Source organism: Nerophis ophidion, linkage group LG20, assembly GCF_033978795.1.
Source record: "Nerophis ophidion isolate RoL-2023_Sa linkage group LG20, RoL_Noph_v1.0, whole genome shotgun sequence".
NCBI lineage: Eukaryota > Metazoa > Chordata > Actinopteri > Syngnathiformes > Syngnathidae > Nerophis > Nerophis ophidion.
The window spans coordinates 20,473,884-20,498,162 of NC_084630.1; the positions used below are offsets into that span (position 1 = coordinate 20,473,884).

Consider the following 24,279-nt stretch of genomic DNA (forward strand, 5'->3'; position numbering starts at 1 on the left):
TTCTAAAGTTAATGATTATTTGAAAAAAAAATTTTTTTTATCAGTTTGAACATCAAATATGTTGTCTTTGTAGCATATTCAACTGAATATGGGTTGAAAATTATTTGCAAATCATTGTATTCTGTTTATATTTACATCTAACACAATTTCCCAACTCATATGGAAACGGGGTTTGTACAAAAGGTGAATTGTGACAAAAAAAAGTGTGATATGTCATTTGTCATCACAAATGTTTGTTTTTCTGTGTACTGTATTATTATATTTTAGTATATTTTTATATCACTATTTTTTTTTGTTATTTACGGGACACGTGTCAAACCCAAGGCTTGGGGGCCATATTTGGTCCGCTATATTATTTTATGTAAAACAGCTAGGAATGTTCTTGCTAAAAGTATTCAACTTTTGATTTTGACAGAAAAGAATACACACACTACATGCAATTTCATTATTTAAAATGTATCTGAATATGTTATTTTCTTACTTTTTTTTTTAAACAAAAATAAATACTTAAATATTGGCTTGATTCATACTTTTAAAGCAAGTTTTTTATGAAGCCCTGTAATGTAGACTTAGAGTGAGAATTAGTAAAGTTCAAATATAAATTTTAATTAAGTTTACAAGGGATGATCCTAATCATTCCTTGTAATATTTTTAATGTGTATAATGTTTTTGTTTAACAAAACCCAAAAGCAGTGAAGTTGTCACGTTGTGTAAATGTTAAATAAAAACAGAATACAATGATTTGCAAATCCTTTTCAACTTATATTCAAGTAAATAGACTGCAAAGACAAAATACTTAACATTCGAACTGGAAAACGTATTTTTTTTGCAAATATTAGCTCATTTGGAATTTGATGCCTGCAACATATTTTAAAAAAGCTGGCACAAGTGGCAAAAAAGACTGAGAAATTTGAGGAATGCTCATCAAACGCTTATTTGGAACATCCCACAGGTGAAAAGTCCTATTGATTGGGTATAAAAGCAGCTTCCATGGAATGCTCAGTCATTCACGAACAAGGACGGGGCGAGGGTCACCACTTTGTCAACAAATGCCCGAGCAAACTGTCCAACAGTTTAAGAACAATATTTTTCAACCAGCTATTGCAAGGAATTTAGGGATTTCACCAATCATCTAAAGCATGGGTGTCAAACTCTGGCCCGCAGGCCAAAATTGGCCCACCGTGTAATTTAATTTGGCCCTTGAGGCAATATCAAATTAACATTAGAGCTGGCCCGCCGGTAACACCACATTCACCGCTACTCATACTTGCCAACCCTCCCGATTTTCCCGGGAGACTCCCGAAGTTTAGTGCCCTTCCCGAAAATCTCCCTGGGCAACCATTCTCCCGATTTCCACTCGGACAACAATATTGGGAGCGTGCCTTAAAGGCACTGCCTTTAGCGTTCTCTACAACATGTCTTCACATCCTCTTTTCCTCCATATAAACAGCGTGCTGGCCAAGTCTCATAATATATGCGGCTTTCACACGCACATATGCGAATACCACGCATACTTGGTCAACAGCCATACAGGTCCCACTGAGGGTGGCCGTATAAACAACTATAACAGTGTTAAAAAATATGCGCCACACTGTGAACCCACACCAAACAAGAATGACAAAACACATTTCGGGGGAACACCCGCACCGTAACGCAACATAAACACACCAGAACAAATACCCAGAAACCTTTGCAGCACTAACTCTTCCGGAATGCTACAATATACATCCCCCGCTACCACCAAACCCCACCCACCTCATTTTTTTTTTCAAATTTATTAGCATGCGGAAAAAGTTAATGTTGATATTTACCTCAGCAAATAGAAAAGAGGCATTAATTTTTTTAATTACATTTTATTTAATATACCACTGATGTTTTTTCGTAAGTTGATTTTGCACTATTATGTTATATAAGCTCTGCTTGTTCCGTGGGAGGAAGCCGGAGTACCCGGAGGGAACCCACGCAGTCACGGGGGAGAACATGCAAACTCCACACAGAAAGATCCCGAGCCCGGGATTGAACCCAGGATTACTCAGGACCTTCGCATTGTGAGGCAGATGCACTAACCCCTGTTCCACCGCGCTGCCCTATTTAAGCCTTGCTTGTTCAATATTCAATGCAAAACTTGTTTGGGTCCCTATTAAAAGGTTAATTTGTTCAACCTTGGCCCGCGGCTTTGTTCAGTTTTAAATTTTGGCCCACTCTATATTTGAGTTTGACACCCCTGATCTAAAGGTTCAGAGATATTTGACATTTTCAAAACCCAAATTATGTTTTCAATCATTTCATTTCAAATCCAGGTTCTTACTTTCTTTGCCGTTTTTTTGAATGGTACATGCTGTTGAAACAGTAGGACCTTATTAAGTCGGTCAGATTTTTCAAGAAGCTGTCAATAAGGACCAATGATTTAAGTTCTAGCCCAGGGGTCGGGAACCTTTTGGGCTGAGAGAGCCAAGAATCCAAATATTTTAAAATGTATTTCCGTAAGAGCCATATAAAAAAATGTTCAACACTGAACAACTAAATATGAGGATTTTTAAGTAAGACCAACATTTCTAGAGTATAATAGGGCTCTTATTCTTTGTAATAACATTGTTATTCTGAAGCTAACTGTGGAGGGGGTGTGGCCTGCGGGCCTGCAGCGAAACGGGGTGTTGCCAGGATCGGCTTCGAAATCAGCAACAGATGCGTAGAAGGCCCACCTGGGCCTTGTTATCTAATCACCTGTCGCTCTGTTATAAGCAGCAGCCAGGAGGAGAGATGGGGTGGAGGCTGGAGCCAGAGCGCGAGCGAGAATGAAAGAGGAAAAGACAATTGCTAGGAAGCAACTGAGAGACTTATTGAAAAATAAAACAATATTGTAACCCTGAAACAGGCTCTCATGTCGGTGCTTGGGGGTCTGAAGAACCCTCAGGAGGGCAAGCCCCACACCAATATTAAATACATAACTTCTTACCATTAACGCAACTTCTTGAACAGGTGCGGTAGAAAAACGGATGGATGGCTTCAAAATGCATGAGAATGATTTTATATTTTGAACGTTATTTTTAACACTGTGATTACAAGTGGAATTATTCATTACTTATCGTGTTAAGCAATGTCAGCTCAGATTTATCCGAGAGCCAAATTCAGTCATCAAAAGAGCCACATCTGGCTCCAGAGCCATAGGTTCCCTACCCCTGTTCGAGCCATTCTGTACGTATTAGTAAAAAGTGCCTGCCTAAGTCGATGTTGACTGCTTTTAGCTGACATAAAGTTTAACAAAGTGGTCATTTTTTTGAAAAATGTATCTGTATAGACATGTGTTGTATTGTTGACTGCATTGGTACCACAAAGCAGAGTGAAAAGACAACAGCAACAGAACTACCGGTACTAGGGTTCCACATTGCAAAGTAGCAACGTGGAAAGTAGCAATCGATTATTTTCTATGTTAGTAAGATCACATGCCATATTTTTCGGACTAAAAGGTGCACTTAAAATCCTTTTAAAACTGGACAGTGCGCCTTATAACTCTGCGCGCCTAATATACAAAAACATTTTGATTGTGCTTACTGACCTCGAATCTTCTTTAATTTGGTACATGGTGTAATGTGACCAGTAGATTGCAGTCATACATAAAATATACGTTTGGACTGCAATATGACTCAAACAACACCAACATTTTATATATCCTATTGAAAATATAGAACACAGTGCTCAAAAATCTATCAGAATGTTTTAGTAGGACTTTGGTAAGCTATGACGCCGTACCGCTTGATGGATTGTACTGTGCTTCAACATAGGAGTATTATTATGGTGTGTGTGTGTATAAGGTAAAACATATTATCTGGTGTTTTGTTTCGCAATATTATGCTAAAGCAACTTTTCTTACCTTCTGGTAGCTGCTGATCTGTATTTGGGATCTGCATAAGTCGTGAGAATGTGCGTGTGTCCGCCTTTGTAGTCCATTCCGACACCATAGTCAGTAAGCTTCTTTTTTTCGATCTTGTAATATAAAATAGTGTAAAGTTCTTACTTATATATGTTAGTAAACTCGCCATGAAAGCACTAAAACGTACCGGTGGGGTGAGTTTACATTATTCACCCAAGGATGGTTATTCACGGGACACATTTCCGGTGTTGTTGCACTAGTGAGCCACGGATGAGGAAATGCTGCTCCGTTATTGATTGAAGTAAAGTCTGAATGTCATTAAAACAGTTAGCGCCATCTTTTGAAACTTCTTCCTCTCCCGTTCTTGCACGCTACACCGCTACTACAAAGATGACGGGGAGCGTCTAGTCTTCTTCTGTGACGTTAAGGATGCCAAAGAGAGGGTCAATCAACAATCGCTAGATTGCAAAACTGGCCATAACCACAAAAAGGTTTAGGTGCAGGCAGCATACCCTTTCCTCTTCGAGCTGTCCTGGATTAAATGATTTTTTTTTTGCCAATCATTTTGGAACGTGCAAGCGTATTTCTTCTTCTTACTCGTCGACACTATGTCTCTTCTTCATTCTGCTGCTTCATCTCATCCGTGTCGTGTGTGCAGTTGTGCCCTGAGCTCCAAAAGCCGTAGTAGATGTTATTGTAGCGTCCTGGAAGAGTCAGTGCTGCAAGGGGTTCTGGGTATTTGTTCTGTTGTGTTACGGTGCGGGTGTTCTCCCGAAATGTGTTTGTCATTCTTGTTTGGTGTGGGTTCACAGTGTGGCGCATATTTGTAACAGTGTTAAAGTTGTTTATACGGCCACCCTCAGTGTGACCTGTATGGCTGTTGACCAAGTATGCGTTGCATTCACTTGTGTGTGTGTGTGTGTGTGCTTGAAATGAACTTTATCATTAAATCAGTTAAAAGATCATACAACGTGTCAGCATTTCATGACATCTTGGAGTAAAAACTATTGTAACACCCGTCCAACGCTAAGTTATTATGTGACTGGGCCGACACGCAGTTTATATGGAGGAAAAGCGAACGCCTGGACAGCATGGGGCTGTTAAGGGGTGAAGGTTTCAGGTGAGAGAGAACGCTAAAGGCAGTGCCTTCAAGGCACGCCCCCAATATTGTTGTCCGGGTGGAAATCGGGAGAAATTTGGGAGAATGGTTGCCCCGGGAGATTTTCGGGAGGGGCGCTGAAATTCGGGAGTCTCCCACGAAAATCGGGAGGGTTGGCAAGTATGGTACAAAAAGCTGATGATTTTACATTAAAAAATTGTTTTGGTAAATATTTTGTATGGTAAGTCTTAATTAATTATTTCAATATTTACAAAATAAGATAAGCTATGTTTTATCCTGCATTATTGTATCATTTATTTCATTCATTCAATGGCTGTTGTTGTCACGACCCGAATAGGACTCTGGACACATATGGAGGATTTAAGAAACTTATTTATTCTGGCAAAGGAAGGGGTCCAAAACAGGAGAAGCAAAACAGATCTAACCTGCCCACTAAACTAACAAAAATATTAACAACTCAAAAAGCTCCAACTGTGGAGGGAAAAACGGGCTAAGAACAAAAACTACCAACTACAACAAAAAGCGCTCCAACGGAGGCGATGCTAGGAAGCTAATCTGACCTGAAATGTGTCTCGTGAAAACCCTTCCGACAGAATTTTTGAATTCTGAATTTTTAAACTGAATTTTTAAACACGAGCATTTTGCTAACAATTTCTTAAAAATGTCAACATAATTTAAGAATTCAGTTAACCAATTTCAAATGGGAAAAAAATGTAGTGACCATATTTTCCGGCCCATAGGGCGCACCGGCTTATATGGCACACTGCCAATGAATAGAATTGAATAGAAACTTTATTGTCATTTCACAAGTACAACAAAACTATGTTTTCAGCACAAACCCGTTCAAGACGAGACAAACAAACAGTGTACAGGGTTACAGAACAGGAACGCTGATGGGTTGCCACGAGGCGCCCCGTAAAAAATGGGGAAAAGGTAAAACGCTGGGGAAAAAGATGAATAAAAAAAAATACAAACTAGACTGAGGTCCTAAAGGGGCATAGTCTGGAGTAGGGAAAAACTTCCATGCCACGCATGTTACATATAATCGGGACAACTCGCAAGGGGGCGGGGGTTGGAGCCCTGGAGGTCGATTGCTGCTATGAACCGTCCATCACCGAAGGGGAATCAAGCGGTAGTGAAGGTTTGTGTGTGTGTGTATGCCCATTGTCTTAGGTGTGTTGATGTAGTGTCCATAGGCCTGGGGCCGTTCTGCATGCAAGCACAAGTTCGTCTCCAAGTGTCGTTGAGGCAGGGGGGAGGTCAAAAGCGTCCATCATTGGAATGGTCTATTTTCTAATTTTTGTCATATATATGGCGCACCGGATTATAATGCACATAAAGGGGTCATATTATTATGATGTTTTTCTGAATGTAAAACACTTACTTGTGGTCTACATAACAAGTGATGGTGGTTCTTTGATCAAAATGTTGCATGGATGATGTTTTATAGATCATCTTCAAGCCGCTTTCTGACAGTATCTTCAGGATGCGCCGTTTTGTGAGCAGTCTTATTAACGTGGCTCACCTTCGACAACGTCTTCTCCCCGTCATCTTTGTTGTAGCGGTGTAGCGTGCAAGGACAGGAGTGGAAGAAGTGTCAAAATATAGCGCTAACTGTTTTAATGACAATCAGTTTTCAATCAATAACGGAGCAGTATCTCCTCATCTGTAGCTCACGAGTGCAACAACAATACTGGTCAAAGTTATCATTACCAAATAAAATAGCTTCGAGGTCGGTAAGCACAACCAGAATTATTCCGCACATTAGGCGCACCTGGTTGTAAGGCGCCGTCGAGTTTTGAGAAGAAGAAAACATATTTTAAGTGCGCCTTATAGTTCAGGAAAATATGGTATATAAGTTCAGTGTCAAAAAAAACTTTTTTTTATTGGAGACACAAATTAACCTTCATACCTTCTACTCTTGTCTTACTAACTGGCAATTCTACAGAACCTGGGTTCCCGTATTGTCCGCTGTCTGCAGACATTATCCATCCATCCATTTCCTACCGCTTATTCCCTTTTGGGGTGGCGAGGGGCGCTGGTTTTAGCTGTCTCAGCTAAAATCGGGCGGAAGGCGGGGTACACCCAGGACAAGTTGCCACCTCATCACAGGGCGTCTGCAGACATTATGTGTGTCGTATTTGCACATCCAATTGCTCCTTTGTTTCAACAAATTGTTAGTAAATTTACCTACAAATTAGTTGAGAATAGAGAATAATATCGGACTGCCAATCGCTTTAAAATGTGATATCGGAAATGATCGGTTTTCGGTTTCAAAAAGTCAAATGTATGACTTTTTAAAACACCGCTGTACGGAGTGGTACATGGACGTAGGGAGAAGTACAGAGCGCCAATAAACCTTAAAGGCACTGCCTTTGAGTGCCAGCCCAATCACATTATATCTACGGCTTTTCACACACACAAGTGAGTGCAGTTCATACTTGGTCAACAGCCATACAGGTCACACTGAGGGTGGCCGTATAAACAACTTTAACACTGTTACAAATATGTGAACCCACACCAAACAAGAATGACAACATCCGCACCGTAACACAACATAAACACAACAGAACAAATACCCAGAACCCCTTGCAGCACTAACTCTTCTGGGACGCTACATTATACACCCCCACCTGAACGCCGGCCCCCTCAACCTCCTCATGCTCTCCCAGGTGGAGCATGTCCCAAATTCCAAGCTGCTGTTTTGAGGCATGTTCAAAAAAATAATGCACTTTTTGACTTCAATAATAAATATGGCAGTGCCATGTTGGCATTTTTTTCCATAACTTGAGTTGATTTATTTTGGAAAAACCTTGTCACATTGTTTAATGCATCCAGCGGGGCATCACAACAAAAATAGGCATAATAATGTGTTCATTCCACCACTGTATATATCGGTGTCAGTTGATATCGGAATCGGTAATTAAGAGTTGGACAATATCGGAATATCGGATATTGGCAAAAAAGCCATTTTTTTAAGAACATTAAAAAAAACTAACGACCACAATCTATTGTAGTCATGTTTGTTATTAAATGAGAGACGACGAGAGATTATCATCACACGCCTCTGTCAATGTAAACAAGGAAATAAGAAGAACGCAGTGGGCGATGCACGGAGATATTTGATTGGCTGTACAGTTGAATTTTTAGAGACCGATTCGATTAGCAAAAATTGACGATGATTTGCCAAAATGTGCAAGGACGATGCGAAATACTAAAGGCTCCAAAAAAAAAAACAAAAAAAAAGATTAAACCCAAAACTAGTGAAGTTGGCACATTGTGTAATTCGTAAATCAAAAGAGAATACAATGATTTGCAAATCATTTTCAACTTATATTCATTTGAATAGACAAGATACCTAATTATTGCAGTTAATCATTAATTTAGAATTTAATTGCAGCAACACATAGCAAAAAAATTGTCACAGGGGCGTTTTTTCCACTGGGTTACATGGCCTTTCCTTTTAACAACACTCAGTAAACGTTTGGGAACTGAGGAGACCAATTTTTGGAGCTTTTCAGGTAGAATTCTTTCCCATTCTTGCTTGATGTACAGCTTAAGTTGTTCAACAGTCCGGGGTCTCCCTTGTGGTATTTTAGGTTTCATAATGCGTAACACATTTTCTATGGGAGACAGGTCTGGACTGCAGGCGGGCCAGGAAAGTACCCGCACTCTTTTTTTTTTTTACGAAGTCACGCTGTTGTAACACGTGGCTTGGCATTGTCTTGCTGAAATAAGCAGGGGCGTCCATGGAAAATACTTTGCTTGGATGGCAACATATGTTGCTCCAAAACCTGTATGTACCTTTCAGCATTAATGGTGCCTTCACAGATGTGTAAATTACCCATGCCTTGGGCAATAATACACCCCCATACCATCACAGATGCTGGCTTTTGAAGGATAACAGTCTGGATGGTTTGCTTCCTCTTTGGTCCGGATGACACAATGTCCAATATTTCCAAAAACAATTTGAAATGTTGACTTGTCAGACCACAGAACTCTTTTCCACTTTGCATCAGTCCATCTTAGATGAGCTCGGGCCCAGCGAAGCCGGCGGGAGTTTCTGGGTGTTGTTGATAAATGGCTTTCGCTTTGCATAGTAGAGCTTTAACTTGCACTTACAGATGTAGCGACAAACTGTATTTATTGACAGTGGTTTTATGAAGTGTTCCTAAGCCCATGTGGTGATATCCTTTAGAGATTGTCGGTTTTTGATACAGTGCGGTCTGAGGGATCGAAGGTCACGGTCATTCAATGTTGGTTTCCAGCCATGCTGCTTACGTGGAGTGATTTCTCCAGATTTGCTGAACCTTTTGATGATATTACCATGAATTGATTAACGTGGACCCCGACTTAAACAAGTTGAAAAACTTATTCGGGTGTTACCATTTAGTGGTCAATTGTACGGAATATGTACTGTACTGTGCAATCTACTAATAAAAGTATCAATCAATCAATCAATCAATCAAAACCGTAGATGTTGAAATCTCTAAATTTCTTGCAATTGCACTTTGAGTAACGTTGTTCTTAAACTGTTTGACTATTTGCTCATGCAGTTGTGGACAAAGGGGTGTACCTCGCCCCATCCTTTCTTGTGAAGGACTGAGCATTTTTTGGGAAGCTGTTTTTTATACCCAATCATGGCACCCACCTGTTCCCTATTAGCCTGCACACCTGTGGGATGTTCCAAATAAGTGTTGGATGAGAATTCCTCAACTTTATCAGTATTTATTGCCACCTTTCCCAACTTCTTTGTCAAGTGTTGCTGGCAACAAATTCGAAAGCTAATGATTATTTGTAAAAAAAAAAAAAGTTTATCAGTTTGAACATCAAATATGTTGTCTTTGTAGCATATTTAATTGAATATGGGTTGAAAAGGATTTGGAAATCATTGTATTCCGTTTATATTTACATCTAACATCATTTCCCAACTCATATGGAAACAGGGTTTGTATATAACGTTCAACTACAGCAGCCTTAAGATAAAGTTAAACACTTTATGTTCGTGGAAGCCAGTCATAGATGATACTTTTGTCAAAAATCATGCATGTGAACCAAAATGTTCAAACTAAGTCGGGGGGTTCTTTTATAAATTATCTCATTTTGTAACCTTTGTATTTATTCACAACGCAGGTTTCACTATACGAGACATCAGCATATCTCTGGAGCCCAGTTCCGATGTGGCGCGGGGCACCAATGTGACCGTCAGATGCCAGGCGCTGGTCAGCATCTCCGGCACGGCAGCGCTGAGTCGCGAGTACACAATCTACAAGGACGGCATCACGGTGTACACCAAGAACATGGGCAGCTCCGACGACCTCCTGTATCGACTGCCTGACGCCAGAGTACCCAACACGGGCAAGTACAAGTGTCGGATCAACATCGACGGCCGGTGGATGACAAGCGAAAGCAAGAAGCTCAAAGTGACAGGTAACTTCTTTTCTTCTTGATGTTTTAACTTAGCACTTCTGTGCTTAGACTTAGTCCAGGGGTCGGCAACCCGAAACGTTGAAAGAGCCATATTGGACCAAAAATACAAGTCACACTGAGGGGGGCCGTATAAACAACTTTAAAAAAATATGCGCCACACAGTGAACCCACACCAAACAAGAATGACAAACACATTTCGGGAGAACTCCCGCACCGTAACACAACATAAACAGAAGAAATACCCGGCAACCCTTGCAGCACTAACTCTTCTGGGATGCTACAATATACCCACCGCTACCACCAAACCCCGCCCCCCCTGAGCCTTGACATTAATGAAGTATCATCCAAGAAAAGATGGCAGGTATCTGGCTTGGTCACATCAGATGCGATCAGTGTGTAGCAAACTGAGAAGTAAAAAGGCCTGAATGGTTGATTTATTCAATGTTATTTTCTTTTCAAATGTTTTAGCCCAGGGGTGTCAAACTCAAATACAAAGTGGGCCAAAATTTTAGACTGAACAAAGCCGCGGGCCAAGGTTGAACGAATTAACCTTTTAATAGGGACCCAAACAAGTTTTGCATTGAATATTGAACGAGCAAGTCTTGTATAACTTTATAGTGACATGCAAAATCGATTCTCAAATATTGTAGCATCCCGGAAGAGTTAGTGCTGCAAAGGGTTCTGGGTATTTGTTCTGTTGTGTTTATGTTGGGTTACGGCAGTGGTTCTCAAACTTTTTTTGTCATCCCCCACTTTGGACAAGGGGGAGTTTTCAAGCCCCACCTGCCCCCATCGCCACAACAGAACGCTAATGCCAAGCTTAACATTTTCAGATTTATTGAACATCAAGTAACATTCAAGTCAGGGTTTCCCACTCATTCATTCATTTGTGGCGGCTCTCCACGAAAGAATGACAGCCGCCACAAAAAAAAAACAACAAAAAAAAAAAACGGCTTTTGACTCGCTTGACCGCTCATAAAAGCAGTGAGACTCTGTCTGTGAATGGAGCTTGTAGTTACATATTATATAAATATGTAAATATGATATAAATATCTATATGAATATGTACATAAAGTGTTGTAATTATATTCCAACTCCGCGTTCTTCTTGGTCATTGCCGCCACAAGAACATAATAATAAAACATTTTTTTTAAGTGGAATTCCCTCCCGTTCCTCGCGCCCCACCTGTCATGTCTCTATTCCCCACAGGTGGGGCCCGCCCCACACTCTGAGAAACGCTGGGTTACGGTGTGGATGTTCTCCCTAAATGTGGTGGTCATTCTTGTTTGGGGTGGGTTCTCAGTGTGGCGCATATTTGTAACAGTGTTAAAGTTGTTTACACGGCCACCCTCCGTGTGACCTGTATGGCGGTTGACCAAGTATGCGTTGCATTCACTTTGTTTGTGTGTGAAGTCCGCATATAGTATGTGACTGGGCAGACACGATGTTTGTATGGAGAAAAAGTGGACGGTACGACAGTTTGTAGAGGACCTTGAATGCAGTGCCTTTAAGGCACGTCCCCAATGAATGTTGTTTGTGTGGAAATCGAGAGAAATTCGGGAGAATTGTTGCCCCGGGAGATTTTTGGCAAGGGCACTGAAATTCGGGAGTCTCCCGGGAAAATCGGGAGGGTTGGTAATTATGAGTATTAGCGGTGAATGCTGTGTTATAATACCAGCGGGCCAGCTCTAATGTTAATTTGATATTACCTCAAGGGCCAAATTAAATTACACGGTGGGCCAGAGTTTGACACCCATGGTTTAGCTCAGGGGTAGGGAACCTATGGCTCGCTAGCCAGATGTGGCTCTTTTGATGACTGCATCTGGCTCTCGGATAGATCTGAGCTGACATTGCTTAACACAATAAGTAATGAATAATTCCACTTGTAATAAGTGTTAAAAATAATGTTCAAAACATAAAACATTCTCATGAATTTTTAGTCCATCCATCCGTTTACTACCGCACCTGTTCAAGAAGTTGCGTTAAAAAGTTATTTATTTATTATTGGTTAGTGTGGGGCTTGTCCTCCTGTGGGTTCTTCAGACCACCAAGCACCGACATGAGAGCCTGTTTCAGGGTTACAATATTGTTTCATTTTTCAATAAGTCCCTCAGTTGCTTTCCAGCAATTGTATTTTTCTCTTTCGTTCTCGCTCGCGCTCTGGCTCCAGCCTCAACCCCGTCTCTCTTCTTGGTTGCTGCTTATAACAGAGCGACAGGTGTTTAGATAACAAGGCTCAGGTGGGCCATCTACGCAGCTCTCGCTGATTTCGAGGCCGGTCCTGGCACACCCCAGATCGCTGCAGGCCCGCGGGCCACGCCCCCCTCTACAGTTAGCTTCAGAATAACAATGTTATTACAAAGAATAAGAGCCCTATTATACTCTAGAAATGTTGGTCTTACTTAAAAATGCATGCGTTTAGTTGTGTTCAGTCTTAAAAAATATATTATATGACTCTTACGGAAATACATTTTAAAATATTTGGCTTTTTGGCTCTCTCAGCCAAAAAGGTTCCCGACCCCTGGTTTAGCCTGTGGAAAAAGTTCATATTGATATTTACCTCAGCAGGCTGCAAATAGAAAAGAGGCATTAAATGTTTTATGTACCGTATTTTTGGGACTATAAGTCGCAGTTTTTTTCATAGTTTGGCCGGAGGTGCGACATATACTCAGGAGCGACTTACCGTATTTCCTTGAATTGTATGTATGCACCTGCCTAGAATTACTGCCAGGTCAAACTCGTTTCGGCATCGTTTCAGCATTAAGGGTTGGAATTGGGGGTTAAAGGGGAACATTATCACAATTTCAAAAGGGTTAAAAACAATACAAATCAGTTCCCAGTGGCTTGTTGTATTTTTTGAAGTTTTTTTCAAAATTTTACCGGTCTCGAAATATCCCTAAATAAAGCTTTAAAGTGCCTTATTTTCGGCTCTCTGCGAAGACACTGGCCATTTCCCTGTGACGTCATACAGTGCTGCCAATGTAAACAAACAATGGGAATACCACAGCAAGATATAGTGACATTAGCTCGGATTCAAACTCGGATATCAGCGACTTAAGCGATTCAACAGATTACACATGTATTGAAACAGATGGTTGGAGTGTGAAAGTATTGAAGAAGAAACTGAAGCTATTGAGTGAATAGCTATTGACGCTATTCATAGCCATAGCATGGCCGAATAGCTGCGTTTGCATCGCCGGTAAAATGTGCGGACCAAACGATCAGGACTTTCGCATCTTTTGACACTGGAGCAACTTAAATCCCTCGATTGGTAAGTGTTTTTTTCGCATTAAATGTGGGTGGAAGGAAACGTAATATAGTTGCAAATGCATCCACAGGTTATCCATACATCTCTGTTCCATGTCTGCTTTAGCACCGCCGGTAAATAGCATGTTAGCATCGATTAGCGTAGCATGTTAGCATCTATTAGCTGGCAAACAAAATCAACAAAACTCACCTTTGTGATTTCGTTGACTATCGTTGCAAATGCATCTGCAGGTTATCCCTACATCTCTGTGCCATGTCTGTCATCGCCGGTAAAATGTGGAGACATTCTGGCACATTCAATGGGGGTCTGGCGGCAGACACTTTCGCATGTTCGGGCCAGTGGTGCAACTTGAATCCCTCCCTGTTAGTGTTGTTACACCCTCCGACAACACACCAACGAGGCATGATGTCTCCAAGGTTCCAAAAAATAGTCAAAAAAACGGAAAATAACAGAGCTGAGACCCGGTGTTTGTAATGTGTTGAAAATGAAAATGGTGGGTGTGTTACCTCGGTGACGTCACATTCTGACGTCATCGCCTCCAGCTCGGTAAACAGAAAGGCGTTTAATTCGCCAAAATTCTCCCATTTAGAGTTCGGAAATCGGTTAAAAAAATAGGTCTTTTTTCTGCACCATCAAGGTATATATTGACGCTTACATAGGTCTGGTGATAATGTTCCCCTTTAAATCACCATAAGTGATTCCCGGGCGCGGCCACCGCTGCTGCCCACTGCTCCCCTCACCTCCCAGGGGGTGATCAAGGGTGATGGGTCAAATGCAGAGGATTATTTGGCCACATCTAGTATGTGTGTGACAATCATTGCTACTTTTGTAATAGGGATCCAAAATTTGTCGCCGACAATTATAATATAACAATAGTCGTGATGTCATCGTTCGTGTTTTTTCCGGCTGAAAGTGGGTCACTTGCAAAAACATCCCCAGTGACAACATAACATGTGAAGTGTGAGGACATTTCCTCTTATTTTTGTTGAAAACATGAATTCCTGGCTCATTCTGCAAAGCGGAACTTGTTTTTGTGCAAGCATTTTAAAGCAGAGACATGACGTCAGACATTTAGAGGGACCATGCCGACGTAAGAGTACTATTAGCTTCTACCTTGCGAGGGACGAAGTTGCGTCAAAAATAACTATCATTTTAACCAAAGTCAGCCAGCGGAGCTTTGTCTACATCAACTTTTTAAAGCAGCATCAATTTGCCACACTTTTCCTCCTTGCACCACCCTAAGGCCCTCTGTTTCATCGGACAACACAATGACAAAGATAAGACCTTCTGGAGGAAAGTTCTGTGGTCAGATGAAACAAAAATGGAGCCGTTTGGTCACAATACCCAGCAATATATTTGGAGGAGAAAAGGTGAGGCCTTTAATTTCAGGAACAGCATCCCTACCATCAAGCATGGTGGTGGTAGTATTATGCTCTGGGCCTGTTTTGCTGCCAATGGAACGGGTGCTTTACAGAGTGTAAATGGGACAATGAAAAAGGAAGATTACCTCCAAATTCTTCAAAACAAGCTAAAGTCATCAGCCCGGAGGTTGGGTCTGGGGCACAGTCGGGTGTTCCAACAGGACGATGACCCCAACACGTCAAACGTGGTAATGGAATGGCTAAATCAGGCTTGAATTAAAGTTTTAGAATGGCCCTCCCAAAGGACTTAAAGGTGTGGACAATGTTGAACGTCCAGTGCGCGTTGGTGGTGCACTGGACCCCAACGCTGATACTCCGACAGAGAGTCGCTGGGCGAATCGGACGTGTAACACGTTAGTCGTGATGTGCTACCGTAACTGAAAACTCAACGGCGAGCCCCTACACACCCCTTCCCCCTCTCCCGTTGGCTACAGACCGAGACGATTTTTGTTATTTGGGTCCCAAATGTGTCTTTCAAGGTTCTGGGTTGCCTACCCCTGCGTTAGTGGAAAAGCGGCAAATGAGTGAAAGCGACAGAAACGTTTCAATGGAAACAAGGGTTTTCTTACCTGCCTGGCTGCGGTCACACCGTGACACCTGTCCGTCAGTAATAACAGTCCCAGATTCAAACCGTTATTTTTTTTTTCTATTGTTTAATTTGCATTGACTCACATTTCTTAATTGTCATTTAGTTTCATTTATATTTAGATTTTATTTTGTGTTGACAATAAAAATAAAGACATTTAAAAATATTTGTTTTAAGTAATCTTTTCTCGCGGTCCAGCCTCACCCAGACTCTGCATCCAGTGGCCCCCAGTTAAATTGATTTTGAGACCCCTGATATAGATGAAAATGTTCATGTTCCCCCTTAATTATTTTCTTTAAGCACATTCGACTGTGAAATAGTACTGTAGTTTTCCCGTCGCCCTCACACTTTGTATATTTCCTCACTCTGCAGGTCTGTCAGCACCACAGTTCCATATTAACAAGGGTGTGGTCAGTGAGGGGGAGGAGCTAACAGCCAAATGCACTGCACCGGGTGAGACGGGTTCCATTATTTTCTACTTCTATGACAACTCCAAGGAGATCCGGGAGGAGCGGGTCAACTCCAACACTTCCGAGGTCAAACTTCACTTCAACAGCGTTGGCATCCACAAGCTGTACTGTTCCTACACCATCCCTGTGACGCCGGACTCCTTTCAGTCCGAGAAAAGTCAACCGCTCACACTTACCGTCAAAGGTGAGGGGGGGGGGAACTTCAAACACCCTTGTCTTTACCAAGCATTGATGTCCGGCTAACACATCGGTCCGACATGTTTCCATAGAGTTTTTGATCACTCCGGTTTTGGAGATTTTCCCCAACAACAACGTCTATGAAGGAGACCGACTTGACATCTTGTGCACTATCAGAAACCTTGTGTACAACTCCGGGACTGTCCACCTCTACCTGAGCCGAGGGACCCAGCTCCTCAGCAGGGGGGACACCAACGTTAACCACAGCATGATCGCACTGGCCAAGGACTCTGAGGAATTTGAGTGCAGACTGGAAATGGGGAAGGTCGTCAAAGTAGACACAAAAAAGGTTCCGGTGATTGGTAAGTAAATTCTATACTTTACTTTGTCGACGCAAGACTGACGTCACGTCGTTGTTTCCATAGAGCTCTTCTCAGTGCCCACTCTGACGATGTCTCCCAAAGAAGTCTTTCACAAGGAAAACATGACGTTGACCTGTAAAAGTAGCAGCTACGCTTCAGAGAGGCTCCACAGGGACCAGTTGACCTACAGTTTAGATCCGCCAGGGAGCCTTCAGATTCCTAAGACCACTGGAGTCTTTTTTGTCAAGGCTCTGCTCTATGAGTTCAACTACACCTGCATAGCTCAAGCGAAGGGGATCCACAAATACAGTAAACCGTTGACGGTCCGTCCTAAAGGTGAGCATGCCGTTTTCTTACGTATTTAGTCTCATATAAAATGTTGCTGCGGAAGTCGTTTCCGAGCGGTCCCACTGACAGACACTTCACAGGATCCAAGAGAGTTTTAATTATATGTTTTTATCCAAAGTTTTCTCTCTCAAAACGTCTGTATCCTCTCTCCCTTTCTGCTCCCGGCCGCTTACCGTTACAGATGATTACATTAACACGTACCACCTGTGTAATCTAATCACCTGCTGGCTGTGTCTCGCCGTCCGCGCATGCCCCGCCCCTGCCCGATGGTGCTCGGCCTCAGCACCCTGGACAGCGGCGAAGTGTTAAGCCGTAGCCCGACCGGGATAGCAGAGACGGAGAACAAAATGTTGATTATGTGGCAGATACATACTTCCAAGGTCATTTTCAAGAAGGATATTTAAAGAGAAACTACATCTTGTGAGACGATGACGGCCAATGAAATGGGGAAATCCTCGCCATTTCCACTCGAATAAGCCGACGATGAGGGGCACCACTAATTGTGAGCTCAAATATTAAACATTTTTAACTTTTTATGGTGACTTTTGCTCCTACAGGCAGCGCTCACTACACCTCTCTCCACAGTTTCCATTATTGCTTTATTCTCTCCACTTTTCTATTGTTTAAAAAACAAAATAGTTTTTTAAAATGGCGCTTTCAGGGAACTATTTATACAACCTTAAGGATGGGTACGGAATTCTGTATTTTCAGTGGCGGCCCGTGCATTTCCCACCTAGCCCTTCTGTGATGTCAAACTTCAATAATTACCTCTCAAAATATCACCACATGACCATTGCTGGAGAAATACTATACAAAAACACATTTACGCACTACTGCGCATTGAAACACCCCAACAGTGTACAAAACGGGTTATTTTCTGGCGCACTTGAAAAAAAACAATTAAAATGCATCAGCGATTAAAAAATATCTTATGTGGTACTGTCAAAATTAAAAATTGCAAAAAACATACTTAAAGTAAAAAAATGTTAGATTTGAGCTCACAATTTGTGGCACCTATTCGAGTGGAAATGGCGCGAATTTTCCCATTTCATTGGCCGAAATCGTCTCACAAGATGTATTTTCTCTTTAAATATCCTTCTTGAAAATGGCCTTGCAAATATATACCGTATTTTACGGACTATAAGTCACATTTTTTTCAATAGATTGGTGTGCGACATACACTCCGGAACGACTTGTGTGAAATTATTAACACATTACCGTAAAATATCAAATAATATTATTTATCTCATTCGCGGAAGAGACGAAGAAAATGTCAGCAATCGTCTCACACACACATCAAGCGAGCGACTTATAATCCAAAAAATACGGTATCTGCCACCTAATCAGTCCTTCTCTGCTATGATTTGGCTACGGCGCAACACATCCTACTTCCTGCTAAATTGCAACTTGTGATTGGATACTCACTTTGGAATGACAAGTGAGTATCCAATCACAGTCTCGTTAACAACAGGCTACCTAGAAAGGCTACTGTGAACAACTTGTGATCTGATTGGCTATGACAACTGTTTATCAACTCTGTGTTCTCAAATTCAATTCGCTAACGGTCCCGGTGAGTATCCAATCACAGGAGGCGTAAATGTCACGTTCAACCTTAGGCCAACTCGTGATCTGATTGGCTGATCGGAATTATCAATCAACTGTATGTCCCTGTTCTCTGTATGCCCGCATTGTTGATTCTGAAGACTCCGGGCAGATTTGGTACAGCATGGCAACACGGCACTGGAAGAAGCATAATATAACATAAAGAGAATATGAATAATTTTAGATATTTAGAGTAAGTAAATAACAATTTTTTTTTTACCTTTTAATTACGATCATGATTTCTGATTTTGTTAGGCTAGCAGAGAAAGCCTTACTGGCCTCGACACCACACCACTGATAGGTACCAGCCGAATTAAATTAGGACTACCGTGTACTAGGATTGTACGGTAAACTGGTATTAGTCTAGTACCGCGATACCAATGAATCATTTTCGGTACGATACAGTCTCTGAAACGTACCAGTCCCGCGCCCGCCCGCGTCAAAGTCACGTCGTATCATTGCTGGTTTTACCAGCAGCAGAGCATGTTCGGCGGCACACAATCACTGAGTACTTACAAGCAGAGACAGTGTGACAAAAACGGTAGAATGGACGCATTTTGGCTTAAAAAGTAAAGATAAAGGTGAACTTTTAACACTGAAACGTCCTCAGGAAGAGGTGCTGTAAGACATGGCTAGCTAATCGCAGTCGGCGGTGTTTTAGCGACTTCTAAATCACTAATCCTCGTCTCCGTGGCGACAAATAAAGTACGTTTCTTCCAAGTATCATCCCTGCAGGACGAGGAATAGCTAAACATGCTTCACTACACTTCGGAGCGCACCTGCATGAAAATGTAAACAAATGCAATTGGCGGATCTGGATCGACACCTGACATCCACTGTAATGATACCAATCACAGGAGTGTATCTAGTCGACACTACTATGATTACGATATTTTTTGGCATCATAACATCTTTCGTTTTTTTTTCAAATGTATATTATGTTGATAAACTCAGGAAATATGTCCCTGGACACATGAAGACTTTAGATATGACCAATGTATGATCCTGTGACGACTTGGTATCGGATCGATACCTAAATGTGTGGTATCATCCAAAACTAATGTAAAGTATCAAACAACAGAGTAATAAGTAATTGCTACATTTTAACAGAAGTGTAGATAGAACTTGTTAAAATAGAAAATAAACAGATATTAACAGTACATGAACAAGTAGATTAATGATTAATTTTCTTCCACTTTTCCTTAAAAATAGAAAGGAAAAAGACACAATATTTTACTGCATATGTCCGCAAACTAATTAGGAGTCTTTGTTTGTTTACTTACTACTAAAAGACAAGTTGTCTAGTATGTTCACTATTTTATTTAAGGACTTAACTGCAATAATAAACACATGTTTGATGTAGTTTAAGATTTTTTTTAAAATAAAGCCAATAGTGCAATTTCTTTTGTGGTGCCCCTTATTTAGAAAAGTACCAAAAAGTACCGAAATAATTATAGTACCGATACCGGTACCAACATATTGGTATCGTTACAAGACTACCGTGTACAAATAAAATCACACGGTACTGTATTTTGATATCTTTGTTGCATGTCCAGCTGCAGACTCGACACCGGCTCCAGCACTTGGCAGGCAAACAAGCGTATTCATAGCAGACTGCCTCTTAAATAACGTTGCATCGTTGTCCGTGGCAACAAAGCAAGCATGCCTCATTGAAAACGCTCAAAAGTAAGGCTCTACTTTTCAAAATGCTATTTCATATTTGAAATGCCATACACATGCTACTTAGACATGGTTTTCAGTTCTGTTTTGGTACGTTTTTTATTTGTAAAAAACTTGTTTTTCTCTCAGAGTTCTTTCTTTTACTGCGCCTGAGTGCACAAAGCAAATTCCATCAAGGCATGCTTGGATATTTACTTGAAACAAGTGAGAGCCAGAATCTCAAGCAACACCTTTAAAGTAAGAAAGCGTTCAAAAGCAAGGCTCTACTTTTCAAAATGCGTTTAGCTTGATGCTAATTCATATTTGAAATGCCATACACATGCTACCAATTAGGAGTGCGACGGTACAGGTTACCCACGTTTTGGGACACAGTTTTCAGTTCTGTTTCGGTACGTTTTCTACGTGTAAAAACGTGTTTTCCTCTTAAAGTTATTTCTTTATATACAGCAAAAATTGCAATCTGCGGTAAGATATCAGTAATGGACTGAATATTATACCGAACAACAATATTAAAATGTACATGTTCAATGTGTCGGTCTAACCTCGGTAGCTCTGCTAAACTGCCCTCTTCCGCCATCCAAAGTCTTGCAATTACAACTAAATAAAAATTATAATAGTTAAATATTAAACAATGAACACTTATTACGACATAAACACACACAAAAGTACCAAAAATCCGTACCGTATTGGATCAAATGCGAAATGTACACTGATGACATCTATTAAACGAGACAAGAAGCAAGGAATTAAAGAGAGACAGAATTCAATTTGGCTCATTAAGGAGAGACGCTTGGAGACTGTACCCTCGTACAGTGTCTCAGCACGCTTTGGCGAAAGATTGTAATGAAGTGAAGTGAATTATATTTATATAGCGCTTTTTCTCTAGTGACTCAAAGCGCTTTACATAGTGAAACCCAATATCTAATTTTTACATTCAAACCAGTGTGGGTGGCACTGGGAGCAGGTGGGTAAAGTGTCTTGCCCAAGGACACAACAGCAGTGACTAGGATGGCGGAAGCGGGGATCGAACCTGCAACCCTCAAGTTGCTGGCACGGCCGCTCTACCAACCGAGCTATACCACCTATATATTGTACACCGCCTCTTTTTAATTGGACTTTCCCCGACTACATGACAACAGCTGTTTCTAAGGGATGTGGGTCGTAAACAGCTTTGCCTTTTGGTTACAGAGAAATTGAAAAGAGAAGGTCTTACAACAGTTCGGAGAGGACTCTGGCCCCGCTTCTTCTTCGCTTTTGTAGTTCTTGGGTCAAGTCAATCTCTTTCTGTTGAATGTAGCTAAGATAGGCTCCGGCACCCCCCGCGACCCTGAACAGGACACGCGGTAGAAAAATGGATGATTACAATGCATGAAAGAAACACAACACCTTCATGTTGCTTCCCATCCTACACAGTGGAGATTTACAAGCCTTCTTGGTAGGTTCAAAGACAGCATTTGTCTTCTCGCCGGGAACTTATTCAACACAAAGTATCGTGATATCTTAATACGATTATTCTAACAGGTACTCATCCCTATATAACTTCATGTTTACTTCCTGTGCATGTCGATGGCTCGCATATAAAATAATTGAATTGATCAGCATGCTGTTCTCGTTGTCCACTTTAGTAACTGTCTCCACTCCGAGGATATCAGTGGTCGGCAGGGCGGTGCTGGGGAGACCTTTCAAGATCCACTGCCAGTCGGACGTCGGCAGCCTGCCCATAAACTACACCCTGTTCAAGGAGTACGAGGAACTGAGCAAAGCCAGCGTTAGGCGTCCCTCGGAAAATGCGCTCTTCACCGTCACCATCGACCGGCCGGAGGATATCAACAAATTCATGTGCGAGGCCAAGAACAGTCCTCTCAGCAGCTCCGAGATCCCTCTCAGCAAAAGACTGGACGCCGCTGTTGTTGGTAAATATTAGTTTGACTGCATATTTACAAGGTGAACACACCTCCACTCCAATAATGGATGAATCAAGAAGGGCTATGCGACTGTACAATATTTCTGTCAGGTTTAAACATCGACCACATCTGTTAAAACAGACAAGAAGCAAAGAATGAAACGGAGACAGAATTCCGTTTGGCTCAGTGAGGAGAAACGTGTACCCTTGTATAGTGTCATTACGCGTTGACTAAAAAAAGTTCACGTCTCCTCCTGTTTACATAACAGATGTTTCCAAAGGAATTGTTTTCGGTCACATTAACACAAAAGAAAAATATGCCTTCGGCTTTGACTGGTCCTGAATCGAGCTTGGGCAGGTATTGGATGACAATAGATAACCTGCCCCCGTCTCTTCCCATCGTACACAACGGAATTTTCCAAGCCTTTGTCTTGGTGCAACAAAGACAGCTTTTGTGTGTTCACTGGGAACTCCGAGAACGGATAGTTTTTGAGTAATTTACATACAATTTTTGGATATGCCCTGTTTGTATAACAACAGCTGTTTCCAAAGGAATTGTTTTCGGTCACATTAACACAAAAGAAAAACATGCCTCGGGCTTTGACTGGTCCTGGATCGAGCTTGGACAGGTCTTGGATGACAATAGATAACCCGCCCCCGTCTCTTCCCATCGTACACATCGGAATTTTCCAAGCCTTTGTCTTGGTGCAACAAAGACAGCTTTTGTCTGTTCACTGGGAACTCCGAGAACGGATAGTTTTTTGGTAATTTACATACAATTTTTCTGGCGAGATCCCTCTTTGTCTGAATCATTTTGCATAAGTTGGCTTGACTGTGATCGAGTGCAGACAGCAAGTTCTCTGTACGATATTTCGACGACATCTGTTAAAACAGACAAGAAGCAAAGAATGAAACGGAGACAGAAATCGGTTTGGCTCATTGAGGAGAAACATGTACCCTTGTACAGTGTCATTACGCTCTGACAAAAAAAATGTTTCACGTCTCCTCCTTTATTTGGATATGCCCTGTTTACATAACAACAGATGTTTCTAAAGGTCACATTAACACAAAAGAAAAACATGCCTCGGGCTTTGACTGGTCCTGGATCGAGCTTGGGCAGGTCTTGGATGACAATAGATAACCTGCCCCCGTCTCTTCCCATCGTACATAGCGTAATTTTCCAAGCCTTTGTCTTGGTGCAACAAAGACAGCTTTTGTCTGTTCACTGGGAACTCCGAGAACGGATAGTTTTTTGGTAATTTACATACAATTTTTCTGGCGAGATCCCTCTGTGTCTGAATCATTTTGAATAAGTTGGCTTGACTGTGCTCGAGTGCAGACAGCATGTTCTCTGTACGATATTTCTGTCAGGTTTAAAAATCGACGACATCTGTTAAAACAGACAAGAAGCAAAGAATGAAACGGAGACAGAATTCCGTTTGGCTCAGTGAGGAGAAACGTGTACCCTTTTACAGTGTCATTGCGCTCTGACAAAAAAAAACGTTCATGTCTCCTCCTTTATTTGGATATGCCCTGTTTACATTACAACAGATGTTTCTAAAGGTCACATTAACACAAAAGAAAAACATGCCTCGGGCTTTGACTGGTCCTGGATCGAGCTTGGGCAGGTCTTGGATGACAATAGATAACCTGCCCCCGTCTCTTCCCATCGTACATAGCGTAATTTTCCAAGCCTTTGTCTTGGTGCAACAAAGACAGCTTTTGTCTGTTCACTGGGAACTCCGAGAACGGAAAGTTTTTTGGGTAATTTACATACAATTTTTCTGACGAGATCCCTCTGTGTCTGAATCCTTTTGCATAAGTTGGCTTGACTGTGCTCGAGTGCAGACAGCAAGTTCTCTGTACGATATTTCTGTCAAGTTTAAACATCGACCACATCTGTTAAAACAGGCAAGAAGCAAAGAATGAAACGGAGACAGAATTCAGTTTGGCTCAGTGAGGAGGAACGTGTACCCTTGTACAGTGTCATTGCGCTCTGATAAAAAAAAAAAGGTTAACGTCTCCTCCTTTATTTTGATAT

General features: G+C 41.5%; 1 protein-coding gene across 9 annotated transcripts in view; it reads left to right on the plus strand.

Annotated features, from left to right (window-relative positions):
* pecam1b (platelet and endothelial cell adhesion molecule 1b) overlaps positions 1 to 24,279 on the plus strand; it is a 117,315-nt gene that overhangs the window by 28,487 nt on the left and 64,549 nt on the right. For all 9 annotated transcript variants that reach the window (XR_009803123.1, XM_061880682.1, XM_061880678.1 and 6 more), the window contains 5 exons: positions 10,125 to 10,421; positions 16,069 to 16,350; positions 16,436 to 16,705; positions 16,769 to 17,041; positions 21,961 to 22,248. Coding sequence is in view for 8 of the 9 variants with exons in the window: in XM_061880678.1 (XP_061736662.1) it covers positions 10,125 to 10,421; positions 16,069 to 16,350; positions 16,436 to 16,705; positions 16,769 to 17,041; positions 21,961 to 22,248 (1,410 nt within the window). In the remaining variant the exon portion in view is untranslated. The remainder of the gene's footprint in view (positions 1 to 10,124; positions 10,422 to 16,068; positions 16,351 to 16,435; positions 16,706 to 16,768; positions 17,042 to 21,960; positions 22,249 to 24,279) is intronic.